This window comes from Asterias rubens, chromosome 1 (assembly GCF_902459465.1).
Source record: "Asterias rubens chromosome 1, eAstRub1.3, whole genome shotgun sequence".
NCBI classification, from domain to species: domain Eukaryota; kingdom Metazoa; phylum Echinodermata; class Asteroidea; order Forcipulatida; family Asteriidae; genus Asterias; species Asterias rubens.
The window spans coordinates 4538249-4553606 of NC_047062.1; the positions used below are offsets into that span (position 1 = coordinate 4538249).

Sequence of the window (15358 nt, forward strand, 5' to 3'; positions counted from 1 at the left end):
CTCAAATTGTTGAGTTTGTAAGTCATTACAAATATTTTTCTTCAATTTTAAAACGAACAATAATTGTTACTTATTTTCCACTTTTTCAAGCGCATGTAGTTTGGGATATACACTCCTTTAGACATCGACCGCAATTGTTTTCTTCTTCTACACGTTAGAATTGCCATCCTGAAAAGTTGCCCTGCTGTTTTTTAAGGTTTTTTTTTAATTGATCTAGAAGAAGAAACACAATTCAAAATTGAAAAGCACTACGACATTGGCAATTTCGTAAAGCAGAACAAATTGTTTCCCGGCCGCAATGACACGTTATCGAGCCTTTTCAAATTGGCGGCTAGGACTGTTGCTACGGACGTCCAATACTTCAATTCATGACGACGGGCGATCCATTTAGCCGCATAGCCGTAGCTAGTCTTGGTGCAAGACGTTTCTCGTTTTCCTTTCACGCACAGCGCGGCCAACGCACCAACAGTGCCCATCATAGGGCGCCCGAGAGACCGGTGAGGGGCGGTGAGTGGGCTAAGTGAGGTTAGTCGATGCGGGCGCTGTTGGTGAGTTGGCCTCGCTGCTGTGCGTTAAAGGGTAACGAGAAACGTCTTGCACCAAGACTAAGCCGTAGCCGACATACATCGCACTTACGCGAACCGTAAATTCAGATATTCTGAATAACAATTGGTGTACAACAAAAAAGAACACGTCATCGAATGTCGTCTTATTGCACAGTCACACCTTGATTTTCATACTTTGCACATTTCTTTTTGTAGGATGAACCTAAACAGCAGTTGACAGTGAACGGATGGCTAGAGATGGTAAGTTAGAAAATAAGTTCACCAAGTAGGGTATTGGGTGAAGCTCAGATGTTGACCTTTATCCTTTGCCTTCATTTCCATAAAGTCATTTCACGATACTACAAGCCTCGGCTTATCAAATCGGCCTATCTGTACATACTGTCTTTTCTATGAATGATATGCATTCTGCAATGCTGTGTTTTTGACATGTTTTAAAATAAATGTGAATTTAAATGAATATTTTCATTAATATTGCTAGGTGTTATCCTTGAATATTTGAATTGAACTTCTAGACCTCAGCTGAGGTCTGGAGTGCAAGCATCTGAAAGTACACAACTTGTGCAACAAGGGTGTTTTTTCTTCCATTATTCTCTCACAACTTTCCACAGGTTTGTTATTTTGTGCAATTGTTGGGATACACCAAGTGTAACTTGCCTATAATGACCTGTTAAAAATTCATATGTGTCCCCTTACCGTATTTTTTATGTAAGCTCAAGAAACTTTTTGATGTCTAGACTTAATGTGTTTTGGGGGATTTAGGAGACATACGCCTTTTAGCGATAGTTATTTTATTAAAACGTTTATGCTCTCCTGGGCACCCCACTGTCGTTTTATCTTGTTTTAAAAAAGAATATTTTTAATGTGTATTCAGATATTCTGAATAACAATTGGTGTACAACAAAAAAGAACACGTCATCGAATGTCGTCTTATTGCACAGTCACACCTTGATTTTCATACTTTGCACATTTCTTTTTGTAGGATGAACCTAAACAGCAGTTGACAGTGAACGGATGGCTAGAGATGGTAAGTTAGAAAATAAGTTCACCAAGTAGGGTATTGGGTGAAGCTCAGATGTTGACCTTTATCCTTTGCCTTCATTTCCATAAAGTCATTTCACGATACTACAAGCCTCGGCTTATCAAATCGGCCTATCTGTACATACTGTCTTTTCTATGAATGATATGCATTCTGCAATGCTGTGTTTTTGACATGTTTTAAAATAAATGTGAATTTAAATGAATATTTTCATTAATATTGCTAGGTGTTATCCTTTTATCCAACTGACAGACATGGAAGGACGAATACCTGGTCTGGAACCCTGACAACTACGATGGAGTTAATGAGATTTTCGTATCAGAATCGGACATCTGGATACCCAAACTCAAGTTGCTCCAAAAGTAAGTAAAAGTTAATCTCGTCAAAAAACAAAGGGTTTAATTGTTCTATTGTGCGTTACTTTTTTACCAGTTTTCATACAAAATATTTAAATGTTTTGGTTTTGTTTTGGGTTTAGGGTAACATTCAATAAATCGTTCAGCCTAAAACTTGTTCTGCTTTTATAAAGACACTTTGGGTATCATGGCGAGCGGATATAAGAGCACCGAACTCAAGCTCTGGTGTTTCTGTTCAGCAGAGTGTTGGTTCAAGTTCTGGTCGTGACACTTTGTGACCCTAAAAAAGACACTTAACTATAACTTTCTTCTATCCACCCATGAGTAATCCGGTACCTCCCTGTGAGGGCAGAAATGGTTCTTGTGATTGATTTAGCTTAGTAGCACGTTGCACCATTGCACACGCATACTCCCAGGGAGCTTAGATGGTTTAAAGAATGGATTAAATGGCCCACAGTGACTGAGGTAAAAATGTTGGAATCGCTTCTTATGTGTATAAAGCGCTATATACAAACCGATTACTAAATTTATTTCCAATTTTCCTTTCCAGTGTCGCCTTCGAGTTCTTAACAATGGATGAGGTAGAGCTGTGGGTTACCTCAGATGGAACCGTTCAGTGGCACGCACCCATCATGTTTAAAATATACTGCGCTGTCGAAGTCAGCAAGTTCCCGTTCGATGTTCAGTATTGTGAGGCCTCATTCTTGTCGTGGGTTTACGACTCTGCTAAAATGAATCTCTCCCGTTTCGACAACGATGACGACTCCTATAATCACTTATTCAGCATAAATGGGGTGTGGAGTCTCCAGAAGGTCGATTCGTCTCAAGAATCAATCTATTACATGTGTTGCGAGGCTCCTTTCTCCCGTGTGGTTTACAGGTTGACGTTGAAGAGGGGATCCATGTTCTATGTCTTCAGTATGATTATTCCATCAGTGATTCTTACGACGATTTCCTTGTTGGTATTTTGTATGCCGCCCGAATCCGGGGAGAAGATATCCCTTGGTATTACCAACCTTTTAGCCTTCATCCTCTTTCAGCAGCTCATATCGGGCGCTATGCCCCCACAAGGCATCGTTGTACCCGTAGTCGGTAAGTTCATAGATAGGTTGATTTTTACCCAATTCACCTTACGTCATCATCCAAATAATCTTGGATGCGCCATTTTGGTGGTCAACGTCACTGTGCATTGTTCAGTGAAGTGCACATTTTTAGGCGACGCGGCGTTAACACGTAAACCATGCCTATTGACCACCAAAATGGTGAGCGTGGCACAGTCTCCGCATTTTGTGACGTGCGTGCAAGAGGGTACGGGTTTCACACAATAGGGTGCGTTCGTTTAGCTTCCCTGGGTCGTCCCGTGTGGCGGCCTCAGCGCTCCGGCGGTCTCAGAGCTCCGGGTGACGTCACCGGACATTTCGGCACGCAGTAATTACGGTCTCAGATCTCTGGCGTGCCAAGCTCTCCGGGATGACGTAGCATGCTGTCGTTGGGCGTGAGTCCCCGTCGCCCCCCCTACCGCAACGAATAAATCTTCGAGACCTGCATGTTTTGCACGGTTATCGTCGTACGAGTGCTTTTCCGAGGGGCAACCCAGTACCCTTTTCTGGCTTTCAGAAGAACCTTCTTTGTAATTCCAACTCCTCAAATACTTTTTATAAACGTGATTACTTTTTTTCACAATACTGTCGCATACGCTCCACTCGTTCACCACACGATATGGGCGCCGCCATGACAGCTACGAGAGTGGACTTGTGGACAAGTCGTTTATGGTCCCACGCGGTGAGATAGTCGAGTTGCAGCGAACTGCTGGTTGCGCGACTACTACGAGCTGCCTGGAGTCGGGCAGCGCATGTAGTTGCGCAACCAGCAGTTCGCGCGCGGAGAGTACCGCTGCAACTCGACTATCTCACCGCGTGGGACAATAAACGACTTGTCCCTAAGTCTACTACGAGAGTGTACTCGGCACGGCGCTAAAATCGACTACTTTCGCTTGGTGTGCGCAGGCACGGCATGACGTAATACTACCGTATTTGGTAATCTGGAGCTCTGAGACCGCCGGAGCTCCGAGACCGCCACACCGGTCCGTCTCCGGTGCGTTCGAATAGCTTTGACGTCATTCCAGGGGCTCACCCGGGTTAGCCCCCAGTGCCCTGCTTGTGGAGTGGGTCACTTGGGGGCTGGCCCTAGGTACATGACGTCACTACGAGAGCGGTGAGTGATCGTTCGTTAAGCTCTTGTCAGGGGCTCACCCGAGTGAGCACCCCGCGGGGTAGACCCAGAGACCTTATCGAACGCACCCATAAAGAACCCTTAGACGGACAGAAGGGGGCGCAAAACTGTGTGTTTCTCCTTTTCAAACCTTGGGCGGAAGTGAATTTACGTCGCGTTTTTTCACACTTTTACGCCGTGTCTAACAGTAATGCCACCACTTCAAAGGGAATTTCGCTTAGTTTGAAATGGACCCCACAGAGTAAAAAAAACAATCCATTCAACTATTTTATTTAGGTTTAAAAAGAAAGATTTTCGATCTCCTTTCGAAATACCAAATGTCTAGAAAGAGACAATATACTTTCTTGTTTAAAGTTGCCCTCTCCAATTAAATGCCTCACTCACCAACCTTAGAAAAAGGTTCTTTTTTGTCTGTGGTCAATACCATAGCACAATTAACATTTTGTTGTTTTACGGTATTGTTATAGGGTTTTGAAAACCTGGATGTGCAGCTTAAAGGCAGTGGACACTATTGGTATTACTCAAAATAATTATCGGCATAAAACCTCACTTGGTAACGAGTAATGGGGAAAGGTTGATAGTCTAAAACATTGTGAGAAACGGCTCCCTCTGAAGTGACGTAGTTTTCGAGAAAGAAGTATTTTTCCACGAATTTGATTTCTAGACTTCAAGTTAGAATTTGAGGTCTCGAAATCAAGCATCAGAAAGCACCCAATTTGTGTGACAAGAGTGTTTTTTCTTTCATAGATATCTCGCAACTCCGATGACCAATCGAGCTCAAATTTTCACAGGTTTGTTATTTTATGCATATGTTTAGAGATACACCAAGTGAGAAGACTGGATTTTGACAATTACCAATAGTGTCCATTGTCTTTAATGTATTGGTTTATTATGTGACAAACCTTAGTTAAAAACTAAAACTGTTTGATTTGTTTCTTGGGTGTAGTTATGTACCTGTTCTGCATGGTGGCTGTTGGATCCACGTCTATCTTCGCATCAGTTTACGTACTACGGCTGATGTTCTGGTTATTTTTGTTGGTATCTTTTGCTGTCTTATTTTTCACATTTCTAAGCCTTGTTTTTTAAACAACTGATCATGATTCAATCTAACGCCAGTTCGACAATAAATACATATTCTATGTTTTGAATGTGGGCCAGCCCAGTGATACAAACTCCACACCTTTGTGGTTAATTTTCAATGTCGTCATTCAAACAAAGTAATGTAACTTTTGGGGTAGTTTTAACAAAATAAAAATTATTTGTATTTTTTGATATCATCCACTATATGGATCTATACTGCATTTGGAGTATCACTCAGATTTGCCCAGTGGTTTTTTCCCGTACTTTCAAATCCCACGTCAGAACTGGGCCTCGCAAATAGATTGGATTTGTATTCACCTCCAGTGACTGCGTGGGTTTGCCCTGTTTAGGATTTTCTTGTAACTTAAATTTTAATATTTCTTCTTTCGTTCTATTCACCATCCTTTTATTTTGTACTTGCTCGCTTTTTTTATGTTTAAACAAATATAAACAAATAAATGAACTTTGTAGTTTGTATATAGTTATTAGGTAGTGGTTTAACTGTTGGCGCCATCGTGGATATGCAAATTTCTCTTTCACACTCAAACACAAGCAAAACGCAATGCCATTATTCAGCGTCGTATTTATTATAGGTATATAGGCCTACAACAACAGGCGTGGCCGGATATTATGTCCCACCGAGATTCTGTATTTTATTATTGCGAACTGTCTACAAATTTCTTCTGATATTTATAGCGCCCTCTTCTGAATCAACCTCCTTTAGCCAAGTTATTTTCCCATAACTGTGGACAGAATATCCCGTAGCCTTGATCAAGGCGCTCAAGCCAGCCGCGACCTGCATAATCCGAGTCCCCACTGACGTTTACGAGGTTGAAAGTAGAAAGACACGATCGTACTCACGACATTGCTATACTGTTCTCGCTGTACAATGTACTGTACATACAATGTACTGTACATACAATGCATACGTTGTTCGTGTATGCACTTCTTGTGCACTGCCGAATCGTGCCGCACCGGGCCGGGGCACACTACGCCAACATCCTTGAGTCAAGGCTACATCTCCGGGGCGTGCGGGACCCGGGACAGAAATATCTTGGACACCGTCAACGCACTTACACACATGCATAGCCTTAACAAAAGTAAAGCGAGGAGTTAACAACAAACATTTTATAAGAACATAAAATGTTCTTTGTAAGCTTCAAGAGATCTTAAACCGTTTTGAAAGTAATGACACAACATTGATAACGATTTGATAACCAACATTCATAAATACCTCAGACAGTTTCGCTATTCCTATTGGTGGAGAGTGCGTCACATGGGTGTGTATACACCTTTGTTTATGACCGGTAAAAGGTGTTAATTCATGGGCGTGACACGCGAGTTTGCACCTGTGCTTATAAGCTAGTTTCTGCAATCCTATTGGTCGAGAGCAACGGCTGAAACAGCTGTGCCACATCACGCGATACGCGCGACGCGCACAGCATTCCCTTATAAGGAGTTGTTTACGCGAGGGCGGCAGATGGTTTTACCATTTCATAGCTGGAGGGTTTGACCAAAAAGTGATGATGTTTTTGACCGAAAAGGTTATTTATGAATGGGAATCAAAGTGTGTTGAATCGGTTTTCAACTAGTGGTTTAAACCCGCCGAGGCCTGGTTCTTGATAATTTACCTCGACTTCTCCTCGGTAAAATTATCAAGAACCAGGCCTCGTTTGGATTAAACCACTAGTTGAAAACCTCTTCACCACACATTGATTCCCTTAATAATGTCATAGGAAGACACAATGTAAAGATGCATACACGTAAAGCACAGGTGAAAAAAACCAGTCGCACAGCAATGTTTCTCGATTTTGGTGCGGAACCGAAGTGTGCCCTCATTTTTACATCCTGCGTGTATATTTTCATTAAAGACACTGGTTTCTGGCATGTTTTGATTAGAGTAATATATAGTTGTACTTACACGATTTTGTTAAATACTGAATTTAAAGAACGCGATTGTTTTGTTAGTTGTTCTATGAAATGCGTTTGAAACATTTTGCATGATGAAACGCATATGTTTAGAAAGATGTTTTAAAAATAAAATTTAACAATCCGCACAATATGCCTCGAAATTGCATGATTTTTCTTATACGTTGTGAACTATCACGGCACGCCAATTTATGGAGTCAAGTTTTTGGAGTCAAGTTTTTAACTCAGTTGTCTTTCCTCAGCACTCAGCTCTCCAAGTGTTGTTTATGACAGCACTTTTGTGACCGATCTTCACTCCGCCAACAAGCAAGCACCCTTGCCTTAACGTCCTAACTTGAAGACACTGGACACTATGGTAATTGTAAAAGACTAGTCTTCTCACCTGGTGTATATCAACATAGCACAAAATAACAAACCTTTGGAAATTTGAACTCAATTGGTCATGGACGTTGCGAGATAGTAATGGAAGAAAAAACACCCTTGTAACACGAAGTTGTGTGGTTTCAGATTTTCGAGATCTCAAAAAATAATTCTGAGGTCTCGAAATCAAATTCAAATATTCTAGTGGAAAATTACTTCTTTCACGAAAACTATACGTTACTTCAGAGGGAGCCGTTTCTCACAATGTTGTAAACTATCAACGGCTCTCCATTGCTCATTACCAAGTAAGTTTTTTGCTAACAAGATACTTTGAGTAACTACCAATATACATGTAGTGACCAATGCCTTTAAGGGTCGTGCCGAGTTACCTACGTAAACGTATATGAACGCTTGATTGGATTTAAAGTCAGATTATACAGTGAAAACAATGGAGTTTTTATTGGGTCACGTGGAGCACCTGTTGGTGATAAGTACTCAGCAGTGAACATTATCAATAACTTCACAAATTGACTGCGGTTCGTGAAATAAATCAATTGGATAAGCCTAAGCAGATGATAGCTAATGTTTTGTTTTCTAAAATCAACATACGGATGAGAAGATGAGTTAACAATGTTGTTGAATGCAGAAAAAATATCATAATACATGGACGACAAAATGGTAGCGGGCCGGCACATTAATCTGGAAGTTGCAGGTTAAAATCCCACTCTATAGTCAATTTGTATTCGATTAACTGACAATATTGTGTTTATTTTAATCATCTTATTAGGAAAAAACCTTATGACAGAAACTTCGAACAACGGCTTTCTTTTCTCTTCTTTTTTTAAAATGATTGAACGGGAGAAATACATGACAGCAACTATATTAAACTATATGAAGTTGTCCATCTTATAATAACAGACAACCAATAGACCTTTGATGATCGTGGTACATCCATTATGAATTTTCCCCATTTATATCAATGTATAATCAAACTGAGGCTGGAAGCACAAAATAAACTGGTTCCTATTTGCAAAATGATTATTAGCATTCATTAGTGTTATTCGATACAAGGGACACGACCAAGATGGAGACGCCACGATAAACGTCTATTAGGAGAGGTGTTGGTATGTTACACATATTAATATGACCCGTTTTTAGAGATATTGTCCTACCACTTTTAGTTCTCTATGCATAGACAAAATTCAGTATTCTCATATCAAATTAAAACAAACATAATCTGAAGACTCACTGATAATTATGAAAGTTTTAAAGACAATGGACACTATTGGTAATTGTCAATAGGAGACTTTCCAACGCTAGGTGGCAGCAGACATACCGGGTAAATTTCCATTGTTTACGTAGTTCTGAACATGCGCATAATTCTGAGAACAATGGATTTACCCGGTAAGTCTGCTGCCCTCTATCGTCCCAGAAAGTCTCCCATTGGTGTCTCTCAACATATGCATAACATAACAAACCTGTGAAAATTTCAGCTTGATTGGTCGTCGGAAAAAAAACCTTGTCACACGAAGTTTTGTGCTTTCAGATGCTTTATTTAGAGACCTCAAATTCGAAACTTAAGGTCTCGAAATCCACTTCGTGGAAAACAACTTCTTTTTCGAAAACTATGCCACTTCAGAGGGAGCCGTTTCTCACAATGTTTTATACTATCAACCTCTCCACATTACTCGTTAGCAAGTAAGGTTTTATGCTAATAATTATTTCGAGTAATTACCAATCTTCTGTGCTTTTTTATATTCCCCTCTTTTGCCTTAATGTTTTTTGGGGGATTAAGGAGACATACGCCTTTTGGCGATAGTTATTTTTTTAACTTTTATGCTCTCCTGGGCACCCCACTGTTGTTTTACTTTGTCTTCTTAAATGTTTTTAATGTATGTACATGTGCTTGTAAATGTGATTGCCCGAATAAATATTATGATTAATATTATTCATTATCAAAAGCTTTTCAACAAAGGAGTTAGCATGATACATCTGGTTTGTATACATTTAACTTGTAATGAAAAGCTAAAAAACCATCTTAATTGATTGGACATGAATGTAGAAACCTTGGAGAGATTGTGCAAGTTTGTTTTGTTAAAATCCCCCAAACTTTCAATCGCCTCGCTTTCCACCAATCAACAGTGCTAAGCAACACCACAGTAAGTGAGAGTGTGTAGTTTCTACTGTCATTGTTTTAAATACTGAATGACATGGCATTGGAAGCATGCATTAAATAAATTTGGTCTAAACTCCTTCCCATTGGCCTCCATTATTTCATAAATTTTCATAAGTTTTCATAGAGAAATAGAATTAGCTGTTGCAAACAGCTTACCATTCAAGAGGAACTATCAAAGGCTTAATCGAGAAAGACGCTGCTAGGGTCGAAACGTGAGGGCCATTCACTATTTCCCATATTAAAGGAACACGTTGCCTTGGATCGGTCGAGTTGGTCTTTGAAAAGCGTTTGAAATCGTTGGTTACGAAATGGCCGACCATGTTAGTTGATGATGTAAAAGGAAAACCATGCAATTTCGAGGCATATTTGTGTAGATCATTGTATTCTACTTTACAACATCTTTCTAACTATATGCACTTTATTACAGACCAACTCGTCCAAACCGAGGCAACCTGTTCCTTTAATATTATTATTACCCATTATTCGGCATAACAAAAAGAACAATGCAAAATACAGGAATCACAAAACCAAACAGCAAGGAATATAGGCCAAAAGCACATGCCTGGAACCAAATCTCTGTGACTCGGAAGCCAATGCCACTGGCTACATTAAAATGTATAAACAATCTAAGTAAGCCAAGATTACAGAAAGCAGCAATAAAATATTTACAAGAAAATACACAAAATACAATGTCCAAGGAAAGTTAAAAGAACCTTAGCATAAAACAAAAAACATATACAATATATACGCATACATATATACACGCAAACCAGTGTGTATACGCCTGCAATCGTGGGCCTCCTACTTGCCCTCTTTTGTTTATTATCTTATTTTTTTGCGCAACAACATGTTTTACAACTGTGGACTTTTCCTGAACCATTGACAATATGTGACCCGCTCTCTGAAAATGAGTCAGATGTAGGCAATTTCAAGAATACACGTTCAAAACGATGACCTATAACAAAAGGACAAAGAAAGTCCACGGTTGCAGGATACACAAGCACATACAATAATATACATGTACGGACATACAAAAACAAATGCATATAAATACTGCAGCCTGTAAGTTCATATTTGAGAGGGCAGGGCCGTTTTCAATTCCCAAAGGGAAATTCCATTAGAAAACTTTGAGTCTATGGGAATCTTTTGAAGAGGCACCAAGGCCAAGACCAGGGGCCACTGAGGCCATGACCTCTGTGACCTCTGCGTAAATCCAGAGATGCAATAGACCCTATTTAAAACGTGCAGCGCACATACACGCGCGTCTGCTGTCCGCCACTTTGTGACAAAACGTGCACAAAAGGATGGTACACGTGTTTAACGCACCTCAGAACAATTTTCTGCCCTTTTGGGGTGTCCATTCCTTTTTGACACACAAAATGGCTGACAGCAGATGCGTGTGTACGTGCGCTGTGCGTTATAAATAGGGTCTGTATTACATGTTTGATTGGTATTGATCACGACTTACTGACTGGGTGAGCACCATGCTGTCAATCTGCAAGGCTGGAACCTGGCCTGTTGGATTCACAGACAGATACGTCTCCCCAAGGTGCTCGGATTTTAACAGATTCACCGCTGAATATTCATGTTCGATTCCTTTCAATGCCAATGCTTTTGGGATCGGGAAAGGGGAAGGAATGGTTCATGAAAACGAATCGAAGATAACAAATTCAATTGATTTTGTTAATTTTGTTTTTATTGATAAACAATTGATAAAACTAACAATAGATTTTATAGGGGGCTAGATACTATCTACTATCAAATAATATGTATAGATAGATAAATTGTTATGGTCCAACCAGGGGAAAGCCATAAGTTTGGCCTTTTGACAGAATAAAAACAAGTATAAAATAGACAGATAATTAAACGCAATAATTATTAAAACAACTTGCAAGTTACAATGATTCTAAACGATGTAGTAATGAAATGATGCAGTTGGCAGTTTTGATAAACAACCCATATGAATAGATACAACTTTATGGTCCCACTAGGGTAAAGTCATGTGTGGCTTTTGACAGCACAAACAACACAAATAACAATGAAAACTTGTAAAGATAAAGCATTGACAGTATAAATAGGCCAAAAGTAGGCAGAACATTGTAATAATAAATGACAACAGAAAAGTTACAATATTCTAAACAATTGAAATTCTGGTGAACATCAAGCATCAATATAAAACATGATTTTTAAAGAAAAAAAAGTTATTTATTTTGAGAGAAAAAATATAACTGAAAAGCAGGATAATTCACAGTAAACATAAATTGGTTTATCCAGTTACGTTAGGGTACAACCTCTACTTACCAATCCTCACTCGCCAAGAGCAGGAGCTTCGATAGTAAGAATACAAAATGGGCTGAAAATGAAACAGATATAATTAATAAATATATGTTTTAAAAAGAGGTAACATGAACTGGCTTTGGGAATTGGACTGTATTGACAAAATAAAAGAAGAAAACAAAAAAGGCAATTATTTTGCCAGTACTTTTATAGAACTGAAAATGCTCAACATATTTAACATTCAAATACAAACTAATTTTAGCCAAATGCCTACTGGGTTTTACAAAAAGTAAACAATGTTTTCCTCTATCAATAATTCAACTGCAAGATGAGAAGGTGGAGATAATTTGCAATGTATTGAAATTGAAGTAGCAATAACTTTGGCTGATCAAGGTTGGAATACCTTCCATTGCACACTCATTTATGAATATTCAATTGCATCACCATTTATATGACCACAAAAAATACCTGGCGGTTCTACACAATTGCATTGTATTTTTTGTACTACCTCCGTGGTTGTTCTTTGTTGTAAGATTTAAGACAGTGGACACTATTGGTAATTGTCAAAGGTCAGTCTTCTCACCTGGTATATCTCAACATATGCATAATGATAAAATAACAAACCTGTAAAAATTTGAACTCAATTGGTCATCGGAGTTGCGAGATAATTGGCACACGAAGTTGTGTGCTTTCAGATGCTTGATTTTGAGACCTCAAATTCTAAACTTGAGGTCTCTAAATAAAATTCGTGGAAAATTACTTCTTTCTTGAAACTACTTCACTTTAGAGCGAGCCGTTTCTCACAATGTTGTTTACGTCTTCACTTAAGGATTCTGCCGAGTATCAACGTTAACGTAAACGTAAGCGTATCAACCTTTCCCCATGGCATTACTCATTACCAATTGAGGTTTTATGCCGACAATTATTTTGAGTAATTACAAATAGTGCCACTGCCTTTAAAGAAAGTAGACACATACATAAGACTTTGTTATTACTAAGTTAACAAGAAATTTGATTCAACCATGGAGGTAGAAATGATTCAACAAACACAAAACAGGGAATGTTTTTAATTTTATCCAGCAATTTTGGAAGCAAGGAACCAGCAGCTCTTAAAAAATTAATAATGCAATGCAAGTTATGGGACGAACGATTGTACGCTGCGGGACACAAATATTTACACTCGGCATCCATCATACATTCTTACACCGAACTTCAACATGGAGGTTCTACCTCCATGCACCACCATGATCATAGTGCACTGACCCGACAGTGTGCACAGTTCATGCAATCACACCATCCATTTGTTCCGTCCCAACTTGATAATCACCCCAACTATAGTTGGTGTTGTTTTTATATGGTATATGGAAAAACAAAAGTACGTATTAGAAACATATGACAATGAAGGCGGACACAACACACTGATTAATTAAGTCACCCACCTTTCCAGCCATATTAATGGATTAAATAATAGACAGGCTTAGTGGTTGGCAGACAGCAGACGAAACGTACCAGCTTTTTCAACAAAACGTGTACCGTACACAAACTACAGAAAATAACTTTTAACTCTTGAGGGCGCTACTTCATTTGAGTTGCTGTGTTGTGTGGCCAGCCAAAGAAGGGGGCGGGGGAATGAATTCAGTGTGGCTGGAGATTCTGCCCCCCCCCCCCCCATATGGCGAACTGGGTACAAACTTCTTCTGATGGCGCCCTTTTTTTGATCATCCTCCGACACGGCCCACGTTAACATCCCAAAAGGAGGACAGCATCTCCGGTGCGTCATCTTCAAACATTCTTCTGTTATATTAAAGTAGGCCCTATACTACTCCTAGAACTATTTCGGTTTCGTCCGGCTATCGTCTCCCGTAACGGGAGACGATAGCCGGACGGGAGACGATGGCCGGACGAAACCGAAATAGTTCTAGGAGTAGGCCTATACCGTATCAAAAGAACTTGTTGGTCTTGTGCAAAACGAATTTGACGCTCTGCGATTCAGCTGGTGTCCCAGTGAATGACAACTAATATTTTTAAATAATTTAATGTTTTAATTAGCCATGTTCAAGGAGTGAAAAATATTAAAACATCGCAACACAAGTTCTTTTTAGAGAACAACTGTCGCAATACTGAAACTGTCATACTGCGATGGTTGGCACGGTCGGCCGAATGTTGGCAAACATTCAATGTGTGGACATTTTTCTGACCAAATTAATTCAACATTTTTTTGCAAATCTTCAATTAATTTAATAAATCTCCCATGATTGGTCGCTTATTTTTTGAATTGTAACTTTTTGTGTAATTGTTACTCGAGTGCCATGTTTTTCTTGTGTATGGCTATATGAGTTTCCAACCTCAAACCAGGCTGTGACGTTGCGTATTGACAGAAAGGCCTCTACGTCTTATAAATTTTAGGATAACAGGAAAATTGTTCACAATCAAAAACTAAATGTTTTTTTTTAAATCATCTATCCAATTTTTTGAACAATAACACTTACACTTCATGGTGTGTTGAAATTTTAAAAGTTTTGGTTTTACGTTGCGCGAGACAGTCCGCCATTAACAGTGCTTATGCATGCACGACATTGGAGCAACGTCGTATGTTTTCACATTTTTCTTTGGTTGGTATTTTATTGAATATTCAGAAGCTAGTATGGCGTGCAAAATAAATCAAAAATATTATTCAATTACTACTTAACAAATTTAATTACATTTTTGTCCCAAGGCATTATGGCTACTATATTAGAATCCAGAGATATCATAAGGCATGAAAGTAAAACGCCCCACCCCCCTTGAAACACACACACTTCATAACAATCCGTTTTCCTCCATTTCAGACCAGTAATGTTTGGTTTCAGGAGATAAAAAAACAATCTATGATATTTTCTCTTTAATGTAGACTTAATATTTATTACGCTTATCGGAATTTATTACAGTATGCAGTTAATAAAAAAGCACAACATAGCATCCCAAATAAATTTAGTAATCACCTCACGTGATCCATCTAGCAGATAGTAATTTTGTTTTGAACTTTCGAGGTTGGATGATGTTTCTTTGACTCATTTGAATGTTGGTATAATAATGCACTAGTGATTTGTACCAAAAATCAATCATTTTATAAATGTTTGAGCATAACCAACGACAGGAAACTTTATTCTCAGCATGATTATTAAGCCTGATGAAAATACAGACCGTGAGTAAACTGCATAGCTTCTGTCAACGGTGCAGCTTGCACAATCTCGCGGTAAACGGGAATCAAAGTTGGGGTTCGAAAACATATGAGGGTCGATAACGTATGACGCTACGATTTAAATTCGGCTTCAGGCTCCGTCCTCTCGTCTGAAGCCTTGAGCGC

The 15358-nt window shown here is 39.2% G+C and overlaps 1 protein-coding gene and 1 long non-coding RNA gene across 2 annotated transcripts; one reads left to right on the forward strand and one right to left on the reverse strand.

The window, feature by feature from the left end:
• The first annotated feature begins 533 nt into the window (after window positions 1-533).
• On the forward strand, window positions 534-4665 carry LOC117294377 (neuronal acetylcholine receptor subunit alpha-7-like). The gene is made up of 6 exons (XM_033776758.1): window positions 534-548; window positions 762-806; window positions 1546-1590; window positions 1855-1964; window positions 2509-3050; window positions 4658-4665. Exons 1-6 carry the CDS (start codon window positions 534-536, stop codon window positions 4663-4665), a joined length of 765 nt encoding a protein of 254 aa, XP_033632649.1.
• A 6622-nt stretch (window positions 4666-11287) lies between these two features.
• Window positions 11288-13544, reverse strand: LOC117287821. Its single transcript, XR_004518853.1, has 3 exons — window positions 13452-13544; window positions 12037-12088; window positions 11288-11346 (listed from the first exon to the last, which is right to left on the reverse strand). It is a non-coding gene; the product is annotated as an uncharacterized LOC117287821 (long non-coding RNA).
• Between the last annotated feature and the right edge of the window lie 1814 nt (window positions 13545-15358).